The 19,230-nt window shown below is 47.6% G+C and overlaps 2 protein-coding genes across 7 annotated transcripts in view; one reads left to right on the top strand and one right to left on the bottom strand.

Moving 5' to 3' along the window:
* LOC310757282 (uncharacterized protein) overlaps window positions 1-12,473 on the bottom strand; it is a 48,727-nt gene extending 36,254 nt beyond the window's left edge. Inside the window, exons 1-4 of one of the 4 annotated variants that reach the window (XM_083602588.1) lie at window positions 12,207-12,473; window positions 10,626-10,679; window positions 7,839-7,956; window positions 5,021-5,109 (exon numbers count right to left, since the gene is read on the bottom strand). In XM_083602588.1, coding sequence (XP_083458714.1) covers window positions 5,021-5,055 — 35 coding nt within the window. In that variant the 5' untranslated portion in view covers window positions 5,056-5,109; window positions 7,839-7,956; window positions 10,626-10,679; window positions 12,207-12,473. The other 3 variants (XM_083602587.1, XM_083602589.1, XM_083602590.1) reach the window with 3 other exon arrangements.
* LOC310757136 (uncharacterized protein) lies at window positions 4,452-18,210 on the top strand. Of its 3 annotated transcripts, XM_083602336.1 has the most exons (3): window positions 4,452-4,632; window positions 7,832-7,897; window positions 13,913-18,210. In XM_083602336.1, exon 3 carries the CDS (start codon window positions 13,927-13,929, stop codon window positions 14,857-14,859), a length of 933 nt encoding a protein of 310 aa, XP_083458462.1. In that variant the 5' UTR covers window positions 4,452-4,632; window positions 7,832-7,897; window positions 13,913-13,926; the 3' UTR covers window positions 14,860-18,210. The 3 variants fall into 3 exon arrangements, with proteins under 3 accessions (XP_083458462.1, XP_083458461.1, XP_083458463.1); XM_083602335.1 differs by lacking the exon at window positions 7,832-7,897; XM_083602337.1 differs by lacking the exons at window positions 4,452-4,632; window positions 7,832-7,897 and adding an exon at window positions 12,694-13,003.
* The last annotated feature ends 1,020 nt before the right edge of the window (window positions 18,211-19,230 follow it).

The following is a 19,230-nucleotide window of genomic DNA, read 5'->3' as shown; positions in this document are numbered from 1 at the left end:
CAGGCGATGAGGCAGCTCTTCAAACGCTCCCCCCCCCCAGAAGTGCTTGCAGAGTCTCACCCTCTCTTCTCCCAGTGGCGAGGTTCTGTTGAGTCGAAGTGTGAGTCGAGTCGTAGACTCTTGTGTTTGCTGCTCAGGAGAGCAGACATGCCTGGAAGTGCTGCGTGTACAGTCTGAATAAAGTAGTGAGTAGACTACTGACTGTCTCTTTCTTCTGTAATGGGACACCTGAAGATGAGTGTGCTCCTCTCAGGTTCTACAAATAGAGAACTTTTGGAGTCCCATCACTCCCCGGAAAGGTGAGAGAAAGATCCGCACTCAGGCATCTGGGTCAGAAGCAGGCACAGGAAAGGGTCTGCCAGGCAGCTGGGGAATTAGCTCAAATGGTAGAGCGCTCGCTTTGCATGCGAGAGGTAGTGGGATCAATGCCCACATTCTCCAGATAAGCTCACAAGCTCTTCCTTTTGCCATACTTTCAACAAAGCCTCCGTGAATCCCTTTCTGGACCCCTTTCTGAGATCTGCCTCTTTTTCTGTATGTCTGGCTCAATCAAGCCAGGCAACTGGGGAATTAGCTCAAATGGTAGAGCGCTCGCTTAGCATGTGAGAGGTAGCGGGATCGATGCCCGCATTCTCCAATCCAGCCTCTGCTCTCTTCTTTTTGACATGCACACAACAGGGGCTCCAATACCAAGATGAAGGTCTACCAGTGTGCGTGTTGAGAACATTGCTTTATGGAAGTGAGTCATGGGCAACTTATCACCCTCAGGAGTGGTGCCTCAATAGCTTCCACGTCTGCCACGTCAGGAAGAATTTGGGTATCACTTGGTAGGACAGAGTTTCAAACAAAGGTGTTGTTATGTACTGAGCTGAATCCTAGAACAATAGGATCCAGAATGCAGCAGTCTGGTTGGTCTGCAGGAGCCACCCAATCCGGCTCCAGGTGGAAGGGCAATAACTTTTGGGGGCACGATCTCCCCCCACAAAAGCTCAAAAGCTTTTTGGGCTCCCCCGTATCATAAATCCTGGCCACGCCCACGAGCAACAACAAATCCTCCCTCAGTCCCTTTCTGGATCCCTGAGATCTGCCTCTTTTTGTGTAGTCTGGACCAGTGAAGCCAGGCAACTGGGGAATTAGCTCAAATGGTAGAGTGCTCGCTTAGCATGCGAGAGGTAGCGGGATCGATGCCCACATTCTCCAGCAAACCTCACGACCTCTTCCTTTTGCCAGACATTCAACAAAGCTTCCCTGGATCCCTTTCTGGATCCCTTTCTGAGATCTGCCTCTTTTTCTGTATGTCTGGCCCAATCGAGCCAGGCAACTGGGGAATTAGCTCAAATGGTAGAGCACTCGCTTTGCATGCGAGAGGTAGCGGGATCGATGCCCGCATTCTCCAATCCAGCCCCTACTCTCTTGCTTTTGCTATGCATACCACGGAGGCTTCTTAACTCCCTTTTTCTTGTATGGAAGAAAAACATACATTTTCCTATCAAAAGCAGTGGTTCCTATCCCCACAGTTAGAGGCGACAACCATTTTACGTGGGGATCATGTTCCGAGGCAGTGAAATCACATATATTGGGAACACCCATTGAAAAGTCCTGCAAACACCCTCTAAACCTCTAAAAATCCTAGAATAAGCTTTTAAAAAACCAGCAGCACTTACAGGACTGGCATGAATGGTGGTCATGGCTCCCTCTAAACCTCCTTGCTCAAATGCCAACTTTCCACAGGCCTCAACCATCAGTGCAATGGCTCCTGGGATTGCACTTGCAAAGGCTCATGGGATTGCTAGACACTGTTTTCATGCCATTTTTGCCCTTTCCACCCCCTTTAAAGACTGCTTTTGCCCTTTTTCCAGTCACCTCCAAGTTTGTGGTGATAAGCGGATGGTTGCATGCATATTGAACATGCATACTGTGTGCATAATGAACATTCTTTTCTGGGGTTACTGAAGGGTACGCAGTACATGTACCTTTCCCCCCAAAATGTTAAGAGTGTGGCACTTACCGTATTTTTCGCTCCGTAAGACGCTGAGCATAAGACGCACCTAGTTTTTAGAGGAGGAAAACAAGAAAAAAAATATTCCGAATGAAACAGTGGGTGTATGATTTTTGTGGTTCATGCTGTGGCCACAGACATGTGATTTGATTGTGAGTTTGGAGTAGCCCAATGCAAAAATCCTGAGAATCCATGTGGATCCGAGCTTTGTAACCATGTTTTTGCGCCATTGCGGCCCCACAAAACAGTGGATGTGTGATTTTTTTGGTGCAGGTATAGCCATGGACATGCTATGTGATCAGTTGGTGAATTTGGGGTGACCCAGTGCAAAAATCCTGAGGATCCATGTGCTTTTTCCTCCCCCCTCGCAGGCAGCCTCCTTTATCGCTAGCGTCCTTTATCTCCCTCCCCATCACTTGCCAATCAGCTGCTCAGCAGCTTTGTTTCAACACCCCCTTCCCTCTTGTATGCCTTAGTGCAGGGGTGTCAAACTCAAATTCATCGGGGGGCCGCATCAGCAGTTTGGTCACCCTCAAAGGGCCGGTTGTTCAGGCAGCCGTTGGATCTGTCACATCACAGGATGGCATGCGCTCAATATAAAAACAAGTGGAGGTTTCCTGAATGCATGTAAAGTGGAGGTTTCCTGTGTAGAACGGCCGGTGCCGCTAGAGGGCAGACGTTCTCTGGCTTGTAGGCTGCCGCGCATGCGCTGAAGAGGCGTCTTTCTTGTGTCAAAAAAAAAAAGAAGAAGTGAGAATAAAAGGTGAAGGCTGGCGGCCGGCGGCGGCTACACGGGCCACATGACGAGGTCTGGCGGGCCGGATTCGGCCCGCGGGCCTTGTGTTTGACACCCATGCCTTAGTGTCTTTTCCTTAGCTGGAGCAGTTTTTTGCTCCTCCTTTTCTTCTAATTTCTCTCCTTATTGATTTGGTCTTCCTGTCTCCTCTCCTTACAAGTTTACTGTCTTTACCTCCCCCCTCCCAGGCAGCCTCCTTTATCGCTAGAGTCCCTTATCTCCCTCCCAATCACTTGCTGATCAGCTGCTCAGCGGCTCTGTTTCAACACCCCCTTCCCTCTTTCTAAAAAAAAAAAAAGCACGATCTGCTTTTCGCCCCTGGGTAATTCGGCTCCAGGGACCACCATTCGCTCCATAAAACACACAGACATTTCCCCTTACTTTTTAGGAGGAAAAAAGTGTGTCTTATGGAGTGAAAAATACGGTACTATAACAACTTCCTGGTGAGTACCGGGACCATTTTTCCCTATTAAAAGATGCCGTCTGTATGCAGAGTGCCATTTGCTAGGAAACAGCTTCGCCTCCGCAAATGAGGGCAGAAGATTAGCCATGACCAGTGCTTTTTCTCGGGGGGGGGGGACGCAGGGGGACGCATACCCCTAAACACTTTGCAAATCTAAGTTTGGCCTCATTGAGGGGGCAGTATTTCAATATGAGTAGGAAAATGAGAGTACCCCTAAACATTTTATTGGGGGGGGAGCACTGGCCATGACCACGTGCAAAGTGCGACCTCACCGAAAAGGCGCCATCTTTCTCTTTCTTTTTTGAAAGGCGTCAAATGAAAAGTAGAGAAATAGCAATGGCAGTATTTAGTAATGTCTTTTGGGGGGCACCCGTCCCCCACCCAGCACTACCAGTGGCTTTTTCCCTGGAAGGGTCATAGCATGAGCATGATGTGTCCCCCACCAGAGGAACTAGCCCCCCCACTAACACCCCATACAGCTGGTAGCTGTGCGCAGTTGTGAGCGAAGGAACTGCTATGAGGTCTGTGCAAGTTGTAGACTTGCACATCCTAGCTCTGCAATGGCCTTAATTCCTCAAGATGATTCACTTTCACCCCACTTCTTTGCTTAAACTCCTCCTTCTCCTTCTCCTTCTCCTTCTCTTATCTCCTTCTCTTTCTCCTTCTCCTTCTCTTTCCCCTTCTCCTCCTCCTCCTCCTTCTCTTTCTCCTTCTCTTTCTCCTCCTCCTTCTCTTTCTCTTTCTCCTTCTTCTTCTCCTCCTTCTCTTTTCTCCTTCTCCTTCTCCTTCTCTTTCTCCTTCTCCTTCTCTTTTCTCCTTCTCCTCTTTCTCCTTCTCCTTCTCCTTCTCTTTTCTCCTTCTCTTTCTCCTTCTTCTCCTTCTCTCTTCTCTTTCTCTTCCTCTTCCTCTTTCTCCTCTTTTCTCCTTCTCCTCCTTCTCTTTTTTCCTTCTCCTCCCTCTCCCTCTGCTTCTCCCTCTCTCTTTCTCCTTTCTCCTTCTCCTCCTTCTCTTTCTCTTTCGCTTTCCCATTCTCCTTCTCCTTCTCTTTTCTCCTCCTTCTCCTTCTCCCTCTCCCTCTTCTTCTTCTTCTTCTTCTCTCTCTCTCTCTCTCTCTCTCTCTCCATCTCTTGATCTGCACATCCCCTACTGGTAAACTGCCAGAGGCTTGTGTGGCTGTTTCGCAAGTGCTGGATATCAGACAGGAACGTCATTTTGGGGAATTCGAAACTTAGACCATGCTCGGGGAAGGGCCCAAAGGGGTTTTATTATCGCTGTTTTCAGCGCCAGAGAAGCAGTAAGGACAGAGCTTAATCTTCACATCCTTCACATCGCATCTGTCTGACCCTCCTTCCCACTCAGAAGAGAAACTCAAAGGTACCCGCAAAGGGCTTATTTTAGGGGAGGGGAGCCATCTGGGGTACTAATAGGGACGGCGTTAGTTATTTCTGTAAATGAAATTATTTTATTCTACAAATAAAACTAAAATTGATTTCTAGAAATAAAATAAAATCAGTTCGTTATTTTAAGAGTAAGAACCTAATCGGCAGGGAAAACAGAATCTAACCTTTTGTTATCCCTAAGACGCATCACACCTCTCCCTTTCCTTCGTTCCCCTCAACTCCAAATCATTTCTAAACTTCAGTGTGACAGATATAGATTCTATAGTGAGGTCTATGTTATAGTTTATAATTATTGTGTAATGTTTTATTTCTGACTATCGGTCGAATAAAGGAAATTGATTGATTGATATAGTGAGGTCTACCTGGCTCTAGGGGTGGGGAAATCTGTCCTGTCCATTCTCTCTTAGTCTGGCCCGGTCCACTCTTCAGTTCTTCACATCAGTTTGCAATTCTTGAAAAAAAAGAAAAAAAAGTCCTCAAAATCCACCAGCATTTTAGTTTGAATTGCTTCTAATACGCACATTTATCTATGCAGTTTTGCATAATATACACACTCTTTGCACAGTGTTATTTTCTGTAATGCATTTTCCCCAAAGTAATCCATTTCTAGGCATACTTTGCTCAAGTCTATGCAATTTTGCACACAACACTCAGCTGAAGAGCAACACTGCAAACTTCAGAAAAGTGCAAATTCCCAAAAGATGTCTGTGTTTTGGTTCGTGTACTGTTTCAGAAAGTGAAGATCAGGGAGCTCACATGAGAACTGAATCCACTTTGCCCTCTCCCATCCCTACCTCAAGCCAGGCAAAACCATATTTCTTCTTCTGGAGTCAGTGTGGTGTAGTGGTTAAGAGCAGTAGTCTCGTAATCTGGGGAACCGGGTTCGCTTCCCTGCTCCTCCACCTGCAGCTGCTGGGTGACCTTGGGCTAGTCACACTTCTCTGAAGTCTCTCAGCCCCACTCACCTCACAGAGTGTTTGTTGTGGGGAGGAAGGGAAAGGAGAATGTTAGCCGCTTTGAGACTCCTTCGGGTAGTGATAAAACGGGATATTAAATCCAAACTCCTCTTCTTCTTCTTCTCTTGTGTATTTGACGGAGTCGGATAATCTTACTGTCATTTGTTTCTGCTCTGCTGCTGAAGTTCTTGCAGTTTTTTTAAAGGTTATCGTGTGGATTTTGTTGCAATGCATTGTGCTTTTTCTGATTTTATGTTGTGATTTATGCTTCTGAAGTTTTCAAAGTTTTGTAAGTCACTTGCAGATTCCTTATGTGGCGAGTGAATAAAACATCGGAGGAGGAAGCGGAAGAAGGAGGAGGAGAAAAAGGAGGAGGGGGAAGAGAAAAAGAAGAGGGGGAAGAATAGGAAGAGGAGAAGGAGAAGGAAGAGAAAGGAGGGGGAAAAGAGGAGAAGAAAAAGGAAGAGAAGAAAAAGGAGGAGGAGGAGGAGAGGAAGGGGAAGGAGGAGGAAGAGAAGAAGAGGCAAATAATAATAATAATCCAGTGATTGTTAGATAAAGAGCCAAAATATATAAATATAAAATGTCAGGAACCTCCCTGCCATGAGCGACAGAGAAAGCTCTGAAGAAGGAAGAGGGCTGGATGGGGGGAGGTTCAGTTTGAGCTCCCCTCACAATGAGAGGGAGGAAAGACCTTTCTGTCCAGAGACACAAGCTGTAAATTCACAAGAGCCAGCAGAGGTTGTTGCAGAGCAGCGACCGGGGTTAGAAGAGGGGGAAGGAGGGGGGGGCGAGAGTCTCCCCTTTCCAGAAGACTTGGCAGACTGCAGGAAAGGCGTCAGCCACACAGGGGAGCATCATAAAATCCTGACACACAGTAAGCAAGGGGTTGGGAACCTTTGGTCTTATACTCCAACTCCTATCAGCCCTAGCAAGCATGACCAATGGTCAGGGATGGTGGGAACTGTTGTCTTGCAACATCAGGAGGGCCACAGGTTCCCCACCCTTTTGTGTGCTTGCTGTGGGAGCTGAGTGCCCAGTGCTGAAGGGGAGCCTTTCCACTTTGCAGGCCCGGTAGTGCCCGCTGCTGCCACTGCCACCTCCCAAGGTAAAATGCTGGCCTCACGTCTACCTTTGGCCAGTCTCTGTTGAGCCACTAAGGCTGGGGGCATCCTCTTCCCAGGCCCCTGTGGGGTGGCGAGAGAAGGCACTTCTCTTTGGGGTGGGGGTGGGGGCCAACTCAGAGACCGGGGCAGCAGTGGTGACTGCCCAGAAGACTCCCAAGAAGAGGAGAGAGGAGAGGAAGCTGAGGGAACCCTCTACAAGGGAGGGTATCCGAAAAGGGGTGAGGGACTGCCAGCCCTGCAGGCAAGGGGTGACATAACTGGGCTCCTGAGCCCCACAGGGGTGCTGCAGTTGGTCAAAGGAGCCTTGAACTCAAAAAGGTTCAAAACCTCTGCCTTAAGCCATTCCTTGTTCATCTCTAGCTATAGTACAGTGGTACCTCTGGTTAAGAACTTAATTCGTTCCGGAGGTCCGTTCTTAACCTGAAACTGTTCTTAACCTGAGGTACCACTTTAGCCAATGGGGCCTCCCGCTGCCGCCACGCGATTTCTGTTCTAATCCTGAGGTAAAGTTCTTAACCCGAGGTACTATTTCTGGGTTAGCAGAGTCTGTAACCTGAAGCGTCTGTAACCTGAAGCATCTGTAACCCGAGGTACCACTATAAAGACATATTTGCATAGTGGGGAAGAAATCCCCATTAATGCCTCCTGGTGTGTAGGCCGAAAGAAATGAATCTGACACTAATGAAGCCATGCTGATGTGAACAGCTGGTGGGGGGGGGAGCTGTGAAATGCACCATTACTGTGAATATGCCCTTGTACACACATCAAACTGTGCTGATGTGTACAACAAGGCGCCAATGTGGTTTGAAATGCAGCAAAGAAAGAAAGAGAGAACCTCCTTGCTGCAATTTTAGGTTGGTATTGAGTAGACTTCCTTCCCTTCTTCCCAGTTCTCACAAAACTTACGGACTTCAAGGCCAGTAGGGATACAAGCAGTGGTGATTTGCTGGCTTCCTGCAATGCTGTGCTGCATATTGGCTAAGACAAATGGCGTTCAGCCTCAGGAGAGCAGAGGCCTATGGCAATGCTCCTTCAATTGTCAAGGCTGAAGATCTGTCATAAGTCACACATCATTTTCTCCTCTTCCTAGATCTCACCAAGAAATCTGCTGACAACCAACTGTAGATCAGCTTCCGATTCAAAGCAGAGAATTAAGGTAAGATGGAGCCTTCCTTTGATGCCTCCTCAATCCTAGTGATTTTTAGACTCAGCCATCTGGGGATAAAGAAACAAACAAACAAACAAACAAACAATAAATGTAGATCTATCTCCTGAGTCAATGTTTCTTTTTATTTTAAAAAATGTTCAGGGTTAACCTATTACAGTATTTGTAAGAATGGATTCCAAATATCACTGAATTTGTCCATGGCAAGTCTGCGTTTATATGCAAGTTGTTTGTATGTTTTGAGTTTGTATAAGTCTTCAATCCAATCATAGAAGGGAGACGCATTTTTATTTTTTCCAATTCATCAGTATCAGTCTTTTTGCTGTGGAAAGGGCACAGAGAGTCCACTCATACTGTCCTTTTGTAAGGTTCCATGTGCTGGGAATATAATTCAAAAGGATATTTTGCTCTGTAAATGTAAAGTCGTTCCTTGCAGTTCTGTTGATAGTTTCAGTTACCCTCTACCAAAAATATTTCAATATAGGACAATGGAAAAAAACCACACATGTGTTTTAGAGAAGCATTATCCCTGTTGCATCTCCAACAGTTAGATGCCTTAGATAGCTCTTTTTTAAACAAACATGACAGGGTCAAGTATATTCTAAGATCTGGTGGACTACAATAACAACCTTGTAAAGTATACAGCTTTGGGTCCCCTTTCCCTCTTTATTTTCCCTTCTACACAGGTTCTGTTTCTCTTTTTCTTTCTCTGTCTTTTATTTACGTCTCACCATGTTTAGTGGCGGGTGGCGCTGTGGTCTAAACCACTGAGCCTACTTGGAAGTAACAAATAGGCCTAGGGGTAGAATAAGGATATGTGGTAGTAAACATTAAGGATTAGAAGATTAATAAAGGAGAAGAGATTAGTACATGAAAGGAGTTAATATTATTAGAAATATGAACTTGGAGAACTGTTATAAATGTGATATAATGAAATTCAGTTAGAAGGGATTCAAGGACGTCAGCTATCAATGTTATGAGAATTAGGTATTAGAAGAAATAATTTCTTTTTGTGTTTAATTTTATTGTATTGTAACGTTTTTTTCTTTGTTGTGTGTTTGGTGTTTCTTTGTGATAAATGTGGAAAATCAATAAAAAAAATTGAAAAAAAAAACAAAAACTACTGAGCCTAGGGCTTGCCGATCGGAAGGTCAGCGGTTCAAATCCCCACGATGGGGTGAGCTCCCGTTGTTCAGTCCCAGCTCCTGCCCACCTAGCAGTTCGAAAGCACGTCAAAGTGCAAGTAGATAAATAGATACCACTCCTGTGGGAAGGTAAACAGTGTTTCTGTGTGCTGCTCTGGTTCGCCAGAAGCGGCTTAGTCATGCTGGCCACATGACCCGGAAGCTGTCTGCGGACAAACGCTGGCTCCCTCGTCCAATAGAGTGAGATGAGCGCCACAACCCCAGAGTTGTTTGCGACTGGACCTAATGGTCAGGGGTCCCTTCACCTTTACCTTTATGTTTAGTGTACATATAATTATGTACTTTTTGAACTTTCAATAAAGAAAAATAAATAAACAATTGAAAAAATTGTTCAGGGTTGAAGTGGGGGCAGTCACATAGCTGGGGGGGGGCAGGGTGCACTGGGCGGCACTTACCTTGGGGGCAGCATGCTGGAGCCCAAGGTGACACCCAAGTCAAGGCACTTCAGAGCACGGCATCCCACTCCCCAAAGTAGCCCGGCCTGGGGCTGTGCTTGCAGGGCGCTGAGCTGCTGGGTCCCCCGCCACCCCATGCCAGAGGGCAGCTGAGAAGGACGCAACTGGCATGTGTTGACCCTGCGAGTGGCACTGGGCCTGCAGGGAGCCTGAGCCACAGTGTCTCTCCTGGGAGGGTTGAAGTGGCTCCCCACCCCAAAAAGCAACATGGAGCTGGCCTCTGCCCGCTGCCTCCCCCTCAGCCACCCTCCAACGATATTGTCATCTGCACGGTGCTGAAATTCATTAAGAATTTTTTTTTTTTAAAGACCATATGAATTCTGGGGGTGGGGGAGAAAACAATGGTCTTGACCTTTGTGGCTTAGGGCCCTTGTATCTACGGGACCACCTCTCCTGGTATGCCCTGCAGAGGACCTTAAGGTCCATGAATAACCATAGTTTAGAGGTCCCGGGCCCTAAGGAAGTCAGACTATCCTCCACCAGGGCCAGGGCCTTTTCAGTGATGGCTCCGACCTGGTGGAATGCTCTGTCCCATGAGATTGGGCCCTTCAGGATTTAACCTCCTTCCGCCAGGCCTGTAATACAGAGCTATTCCGCCTGGCCTTTAATTTGAATTCAGCCTGATCTTTTATTTCCCTCCCCTTCCCTCCCCCTCCCCTTTTATGAAGATCACCCGCTCTGAGACCCCACAGTTAATTCTCCCCTGGCCTCCTCACTGGCCCAAGTAGGACTGAAGGGAGGGGCTCCCCAAACCTGACTATGAAGTCACCCCACCTAGGCCTCACCCCAACTAGGCCTCGAAACTTCAACTAGGCCTCAAGACTTCCCAATTACTTTCTTTGAGGATTCAGTAGCTAAAAAGCATTTGCTTTGCTGTAACAAAAAGAAGCTGAGAGAACAAAGCTTTCTGTTTCCCAGGATTTCCGTTGGTCTTGCCAGCAGCATATCCAACTTTGCAACTTTATCGGCGCTGGCGCACAGACCCCGGGAATGGCGCCAGGAGAACCAGATAGAAACAATTCTATTCATCATGAATGGAGATTGCTTCTGCCAACATACCTGTGCAAACTCGTGAGGCTGGATCCCCGGGAAAGGGGAGGGAAGGAAAAGGGCCTGAAAAAAGGGATATAAACTGAATGTAAAATGCTTTCAGGTGTACTTGCTTGTGAATTATCACGCAGGTTCCTTTCTGCTACTCCGGATAGCAGGAATAAAGACTCTTTCTCTCAATTAAGCCCTTGATGTCTGTTTGGCTCCTTCCTCCCTTCCCCGGGAGCAGTGCTCATCCTACCCATGGGAAAGGCCTAAAAGGCTACAGGACCAATTCAGCCAGCTAACCCTGGGGATTATCTACCGTATTTTTCGTCCCAGAGGACGCTCTGTCCCATAGGACACACCTAGTTTTTTGGGGGGGAAATAAAGGAAAAATTTTTTTCCTTTATTTCCCCCCCAAAAAGCAGGTCGGAGAAACCGAACCAGGTCGAGGAACAGCGGGATGGCGGCGCTGCGCCTCCCTGCTGTCCCCTGAGCTTGTGGGGCTGGCCGATGTCTGCCCAGCGCGAGGGGCGCTCTGCTTCAGGGTGCCCTGCGCGCCGGGCGGCAGGCTGCTATCCGCAGTGTGGGGAGCCCTGCGGGGAACTCCTGCAGGGCTCCCCACGCTGCGGATGTATGCCCAGCGCGAGGGGTGCTCTGCTTCAGGGCGCTCCACCCGCCGGGCGGCAGGCTGCTATCCGCAGCGTGGGGAGCCCTGCGGGGAACTCCTGCAGGGCTCCCCACGCTGCGGATGTGTTCCCGAAGCGCCGGGCGCCCTGAAAGCAGAGCGCCCGACGCTCCGATGAGCAGGCTGCTATCCGCAGCCTAGACATCCCTGCGGGACCTCCCACAGGGCTGCCTAGGCTGCGGATGTGTTCCCGAAGCGCCGGGCGCTCTGCTTTCAGGGCGCCCGACGCTCCGGGAAGCAGGCTGCTATCCGCAGCCTAGACATCCCTGCGGGAACTCCCGCAGGGCTGCCTAGGCTGCGGATGTCTTCCTGAAGCCTGGAGAGTGAGAGGGGTCGGTGCGCACCGACCCCTCTCGCTCTCCAAGCTTCAGCGAAAGCCTGCATTCGCCCCATAGGACGCACCCAGATTTCCCCTTCATTTTTGGAGGGGAAAAAGTGCGTCCTATAGGGCGAAAAATACGGTAATTGATTTTTGAATTTCATTGTTATTCATGTTTTTATACTGTATTTTATGCTGCTTTTATAATTAAGTATTTTAAATTTGTTGTTAGCCACCCTGAGCCCGGTTTTTGAACCGGGAAGGGCGGGGTATAAATAAAAAAATATTATTATTATTATTATTATTATTATTATTATTATTATTACTATTATTATTAATGGGACAAGGTGGGAGGGAGGGAGGGGCAAAGGATAAATGTCAGCATAATTCAGGCTGAGAAGTATTCTTTGCAGAAAAAACACAACAACAAAAACCTTTGTCTATTTTACAAAAAATGTTGCTTGACTCCTGCTCTTCTTAATATAATTGTCAGGGGTGGGGTTGACATTTTTCAGCCCAAAGGCCATATTATTCCCTTCCGGGCAAATGTTTGAGGTAGGCCAGGCCAAACGTGGGAAGATCAGCGAGTGCTAATTTTTACCTTTGTATGCTGGGCTCATTTCTACACATACCTGCGAACCGCTCTCTGTCCCCCCAACTCAGGCAGGTGAAAAGCAGAATCAGAGTTCAAGGATTCATTCAAGGACAGGGGGAAAGCATTCAGGGAAGGGTGCAAAGCAGGCTGAGGTGTGTGGCCTGGGGACAGTGGATGTGGCTGAGGAGGGAGTGTGGCCTGAGAGAGTCCCAAAGGCCAGAGATAGATAGATAGATAGATAGATAGATAGATAGACAGACAGACAGACAGACAGACAGACAGACCCGGGGGGTACAGTATATTTACATAGGAACACAGGAAGTAGCCTAACAGTGAGTCAGAGTACTGGTCAACTCACTGGTCAACTGTCACGGACTGTTAGGTCACAGTGGATTGTTGGGTGGCACCAACTGAGTGGTCAGAGGGAGAAGAGGGAGCAGACTGGGAGGGAGGAGGTGTCAGAAGCTGAAGAAGAGGCAACAGGGCTTAGTGAGCAGGAAGAGTCTGTTGTAGAGAGGAGTCCAGAACCAGAGGCAGAAGTGGAAGCAGGAGAGTGGGATGAGGGTGGCTAAGAGGCAGAGATGAGTCAGGCTGGTGAAGAAGCACTGGGGAGATCTACCCCTCCTGCTGTTGTGGTAGCGGCCCAAAGGGCCACAATAAATGTGATAATGTGTACCCCTGTAAATCCTTGAGTGTGCTTCTAATAGAGAATGGGCATAAATCTGACATCAGGAATCACAAGACAGAGAAACCATTAGGAGAACACTTCAATCTCCCCAGGACATTCTATACAAGATCTCAAAGTAGCTGTCTTATTACAAAAGAATTTCAGAAACAGACTGGAAAGAGAAGTTGCTGAATTGCAACTTATTACCAAACTTAAAACCATGGAGAGACCTGGTCTGAATAGAGACATTGGATTCTTACCTCATTATACATGATAAAGCTATTTTTAGTCATCTCACCCTTTGCTTTTTCCTGTAAGACCAATTGCAGTCGTTAACAGTCGTCAACAGGTTTACACCACACCTATCAGCCAATCACCCATTCCCACCTCCCTTCTGAGTAATACCCCTCCCCACCCTCTCACTATATATAAGGGTCTGGTGACTTCTGTTTCAGTGTATCTGAAGAAGTGTGCGTGCACTTGAAAGCTCATACCAGTAACAAACTTAGTTGGTCTCTAAGGTGCTACTGGAATTTTTTTTTTAATTTTGTTTCGACTACGGCAGACCAACATGGCTACCTACCTCTAACAGCCCGTTCACAGCAGAAGACCTTGGTCCTTTCTCCAGGATGGTGTGTGTCTAATTTACCCTGCAGGCCTTGTTTGTTGGAAAGCCTGTTTATCCAGGTCAAATGGAGAGCAAAGGTTGGAGAGATAAAATCGAGATATGGAAATATGGAAACATCAATGAGAGGCAGGACTGAGATCTGGATATACTTTGAGGTTCAGACTGTGGGAAGTCGTAAAATCAAAATTACAGTTTGGAAGACTATTTGATCTTTTTTATTTTTATTGGATTATGATTTGATATGTTAATTGGATGTTTTTTATTGGAAAACCAATAAACGTTCTAACCAAAAAAAAAAAAAAGGAGAGCAAAGGAACCAACAAGGGGGATGATAGGTACCTTTTAATTTCTAGAAAAGCTTGAATCATACATTTAAGTGTCCTTTAATTAATTTTTTTTTTAATTGTCCCAGTGCAGGGATCTGAACGAGGATGGCTACATTTGATGGAATCCCAACCTGTCTCTCAGCGGACCTCTTTTTCAGGAACATGCTGTTGGCCAAGACCAAGGAAGAACCCAACAGCAAAATGTTCTCCTGTTTCAGCTGTGCCCTGGAGAACCTCCAGAGGGAGCCACCATGTGTGAGAAGCAATGCCCATCTCACTGTTTCTGATGGGCGCACTCTGATGGAGTTCACCTCGGGCGACGGGTCGGTCGCAGTCACAGTCTTCCACAATCAAGGCAAAGTGCACTACAATGTCTTGGTACCCAACTGGGACCTCTACTTTGCTCGTCTCTGCTCTAATCCGCAGCCTCTCAGCCTTAGTAATATCCTTAGCATCCGTGGTCATCTACATAACTGGGGTTCCTTTAGGAAAGGGTTTTCCCCTTTGGCCTGCTTTGACCTAGCAGTGGAAAAATTCTGCATGGAACCCGATACCATCCAGAAGGATGCTGAGATGTTGGTGGAATGTGGTGGGCGGGTGGTGAGGTTCGTCTCCGGCCAGGAAACCTATAAGATTTCGGTCTTCTTTAAACAAGGCGAGGCCAAATATGAAGTCCACGTAGACAACTGGGATGTGGTCATGGAGCGTTTGCAGACTGGGGTGGAGGCGCTAAGCTTGGAGAACTTGTTGCGTGTGAAGAACAGGCTGAGACTCCAGAAATGGAGGGAGCTAAGGTCTTGCCTGGATGAGGCCGTTAGTCGGTTCTCCCAGGAACCCCGTTGCGTTCAGGATAATGCCAAAATGTTGATTACGACCAGTAATGAGAAAGTTGTGCTGATCTCTGGGAAAGGGGAGAACCTCATCACAGTGACATATGGGTATGGAAGGGTTGACTACAAGTTGGTAGAACGCGGCTGGTGGGAGGTGGCTGCCAGGGTCCTCCAAAAGAAAGAGACACATACAACAGAACTTATTTGAAAGACCGGCTCCACCAAACGCTTCCTAAAAATAAAAATATGGAAGGCTGCATCAAGGTGGTAAGCTTTGCCACTGACTTGGGTGTATTCATTAGCATGAATGTGGAAAAACTGCAGGCATATCACTTTACAGTCGTACCTTGGTTTTCAAATGCTTTGGGAGTCAAATGTTTTGGCTCCTGAACGATCTAAAACCAGAAGTGATTATTCTGGTTTTCGAAAGTTCTTTGGAACCCGAACGTCTGACGCGACTTCCGCAGGTTCTGATTGGCTGCAGGAGCTTCCTGCAGCCAATCGGAAGCCGTACCCTGGTTTCTGAAAGTTCTGGAAGTCAAACGGGCTTCCGGAATGGATTCTGTTTGACTTCCAAGGTACCACTGTATATATAAGGCAGAGTTCCTCCAAGACCAGAAAGAGGGGAAATTGGGCTGCCCTCATGGTCTCCAACCTCTCATAGGCCCTTGTGATGGGCAGGTGGAGCCACCCACCTGTCAGTCACCCAATGTCATTATGATATCACATGGCAACTTCAAAAGGGCTCACTGAAAGTGATGGGGAACGCCGACAGGGAACTCCTTACTGTGGCCAATTGTAGTGGGGCTTGCTGGCAGTGCCGATCAGCTGATCAATGCCGGCAGCGAGCCCCGCCTTCAAAGGAACATTTGAGATCTTGTTTTCAGCACTCATTCGTTCATTCACAGCGGTGTCTGCGCATGCACACACATGCACGCACGCATGCACAAGCCTCTTGTCAAGGGTGCTTCCCAGCCAAAGGAACACACACAGCAGTTGTTGTTTATTGTGAACACAGTCGATTCTGCATCCCTGTATACTTTCACACAGCAATCTAGCGTCTAGGCAGCTCTTTCCAGGTCTGCGCTCTATGGAGCAGTTGCAGCAACAGGGGGCCACTCCCCTTCCATCAGTTTATGCGCCTACATGCAGCTGGAGACTGTGCCTGCGTGGCAACGTCTGTGGGATGTAACATGTAGCAGTCACGTACAACATTTCCCTGTTTGCCCAGAGTGGATACACAGGGGGATGTTCCTCCATCCAGGAGGACTTCCTGTCACACCTGTCTGGAGCATCCTGCCCCTGCGTGTGACCCCGGGAGACCCCATAAAAGTCTGGTCACTCAGCCACCTTCCCTTCTTCTTGACCTTCTTTCTCTTGATGCTGTTCTCTGGATGTCTTTTGCTGTCTGCTGGTTCTCAGCCAGCAGCACATGGGCTCAAACCCCATATGGGGTGAACCCACACTCTCTTCTGTAACTACAAGCTAAAGCCTGTCTTCAGGGCTCATACTGTGAACTGGATGTCAGTAATCCTTATCATTCCTTATAAAGAAGACTGTTGTGTCTTTATTCTTTTTGTTGTTGCTGTTTAGTCGTTTAGCCATGTCCGACTCTTCGTGACCCCATGGACCAGAGCACGCCAGGCACTCCTGTCTTCCACTGCCTCCCGCAGTTTGGTCAAACTCATGCTGGTAGCTTTGAGAACATTGTCCAACCATCTCGTCCTCTGTTGTCCCCTTCTCCTTGTGCCCTCCATCTTTCCCAACATCAGGGTCTTTTCCAGGGAGTCTTTTCTCCTCATGAGGTGGCCAAAGTATTGGAGCCTCAGCTTCAGGATCTGACCTTCCAGTGAGCACTCAGGGCTGATTTCCTTAAGAATGGATAGGTTGAATCTTCTTGCAGTCCATGGGACTCTCAAGAGTCTCCTCCAGCACCATAATTCAAAAGCATCAATTCTTCGGTGATCAGCCTTCTTTATGGTCCAGCTCTCACTTCCATACATCACTACTTATTCTTTTTAGGAGGGAACAAAGGGGATTTACCAGGAACAAATCCAATCTGGACAAGCCAGACTGGATTGCTTAACTCAAGAGATTCAAATGAATCTACCAACGAGCTTCCTGCGATGTACAGGGAATGTGCTCTGCTACTAACTCACTAGTAGCAATATAGCCTCTCCTACTATCCGCAACATGCCCACAACATCCTCTGCTTATCCCCTTTCAACCTCCTCTTGGTTCTGGGACACAGTGGCTCAGGAGAGGGGAGGGAAGCACTTGACCCTCCGCTTGCCTGACCTGCTTCTACCTCTTCTTCCTCAGACCCATTCTGTGCTCCACCCTCTATCTCTGAAGCTTCCCACAAATCACCAACCCCCTCTTCCCGCCCCCTTCCCCCAGTGGACAGTCATCAGCATCCTGTCAGTCCCTGACGCCTCTCAATTCCCCATCCAGGAAAGCAATAAGCCTTGTCCAAGTTCAAGGGCACATTCCAGCATGGCAGAAACACTCAAAAGAGTTTGCAATGGAAGGTTGGTCAGGCACTATGCCTGGGGAGAGGAGGGCTGGCTGGGCAGTGGGTGTGACCTGATGAGAGTCCCAAGGGCCAGCTAAAGAGGTCTGGGGGCCCATATTTCCATAGTTGTCCACTTACAGATTTGAAAATAAGGGACCAGCAGCCTCGAAAATAAGGGATCAGCAGCCAAAATAAGGGATTTTCAGAGCACAGGTATGTTCAACTTCTGAGCCCCTCCGAGCCAAAGGCAGAAAGCCCAGCCAGCAGCCAAACGAAGCCTCAAGTGGTGGTTCCCACATCGCAGCAACCCGGCAAAGGGGATGCAGCAAGGAAAACCACCGTCACCTCTCCGCTGGGAAGCGCTGAGCAAAGGCCCAGGCAACGCGGCCAATTTGATTGGCACAAGGCATGCAAGCTCCACCCCCCCAGTCGTTCTTAGACTCCTTACTGGGTGAGCAACACAGCCAAGCAACACAGTTGGAGCCTCCCTCCTCCCTGGCTGGCAGGGAGGGAGGGAGAGGAGCTGATTCCTTTGAAACCCTGGAAATTTAAGGGACATCATCAATAAGGGACAGCAGCGGGACACGGCGCTGGGATAAGGGACTTTCCCGCCAAATAAGGGACGGTTGACAGCTATGCGTATTTCACCCCCAGACCTGTGGCTCTCAATCCATTGTCTACTCTTGGGCACGTGGTTGTTTGCTATATGTAATTCACTATGGCTATTTTTTTTCCTCCTGTGAAAAAGCTTTTGGAAATGTAATTCCCCCTGCCTGCCTTGGGAAAGTGGTTCAAACTAGTGCTGTTTGTGGAACCTGATCTTTTCAAATCCTGATGTGAATCGACCAGGGGCATACGCACCCCCTGGACCCAAATGTGTATAGGAGCCTGTTTATCTGTATCCAATTTCACTTTCCAAATCTCCAGGTGCTGTTTCTTGGTTCAAAAATTTTATTCAATATTGTTTAGAAATGCATATATTGAAAGGCACGTACATTTTCTAAGAAATGCATATTGCAATACTGATTAAATACAAATTTCTATGAGGATTGTGCTTGTTTATTCTTTATTTTCTTGCCTTTGTATCCCACTTTTCTTCCACCATTGAACCCGAGGCCGTATTCTCAGGCAATCTCCCAATTACTAAGCAGACTCAGATCGACCCAACTTTCAGACTGTACCCTGGCATTAAAAATAGATAGATGATAGATAGATAGATAGATAGATAGATAGATAGATAGATAGACAGACAGACAGATAGATTCATGCTGTGGACTTATGGGTGAACACATGCAAAAGTTCAGATCTACTAAAATTTTGCCTCCTCTGACACTGTTTGGCTAGAGTATCTGCCAATATTTCCTCCCCAAAGAAAACATTTACCAAACCTTTGTCCTGTGTACATCGCTAGCTGTCCCCAGAGGCTTGGAGCGTGGAACGCAGTAAGTAAGCAAAAGAGCTCCCGAACTGTCTAGGATTCCGCAGCCCTGATTCATTCTTAATATTTGCTTGGGAGACTGTTTACATTATTAAGGATGAATCAGATTCTTCTCCTTGGGGTCTCCATGCTGCTCTCTTGCTCTCCTGGCGAATGAAAATGTATGTGAGAGCGTGTGCATAAGTGTTCAGGGGACTACAGAGAGAACGGGCTACAGTTCCTTATGAGAAACAGTTGAGGGAGTTGTGTATTATTACAGGTTTGCGGGTGCTGAACACATGGGCTCTGTAAAAAATTTAATTGGAACTTGTGTGTTAGGAACGTCACAGCCATGTGTGTATTTGACCTGCCGTTTCTAATCCCTCTGGAATTTGCATGTGATAAGCGCTAATCAAGGCTAAGAAACTTGAACTAATTTCATTGGAGGTGTTAGCCTGGGGTTATGGGTTGTTAACACAACCAGAGGGTCAGAGGTCTGGGGAAATCCAGGCGTTGGGCAGCCCATGATGGTAGTGTAGATTTTGCCGGATGTAATTAAAAATAGTTGAAAAATTCAGAGCTCAACAACTTTGGGCCCCTGTCCCTCCCAAAGCTGAACAATTTTGGTCAAAAAAAGAAGCAGCTCA

The sequence above is a fragment of the Podarcis filfolensis genome, assembly GCF_964270895.1.
Source record: "Podarcis filfolensis genome assembly, chromosome: 2".
In the NCBI taxonomy this organism is placed as follows: Eukaryota; Metazoa; Chordata; class Lepidosauria; order Squamata; family Lacertidae; genus Podarcis; species Podarcis filfolensis.
This window is presented reverse-complemented; position numbering and strand designations above follow the sequence as displayed.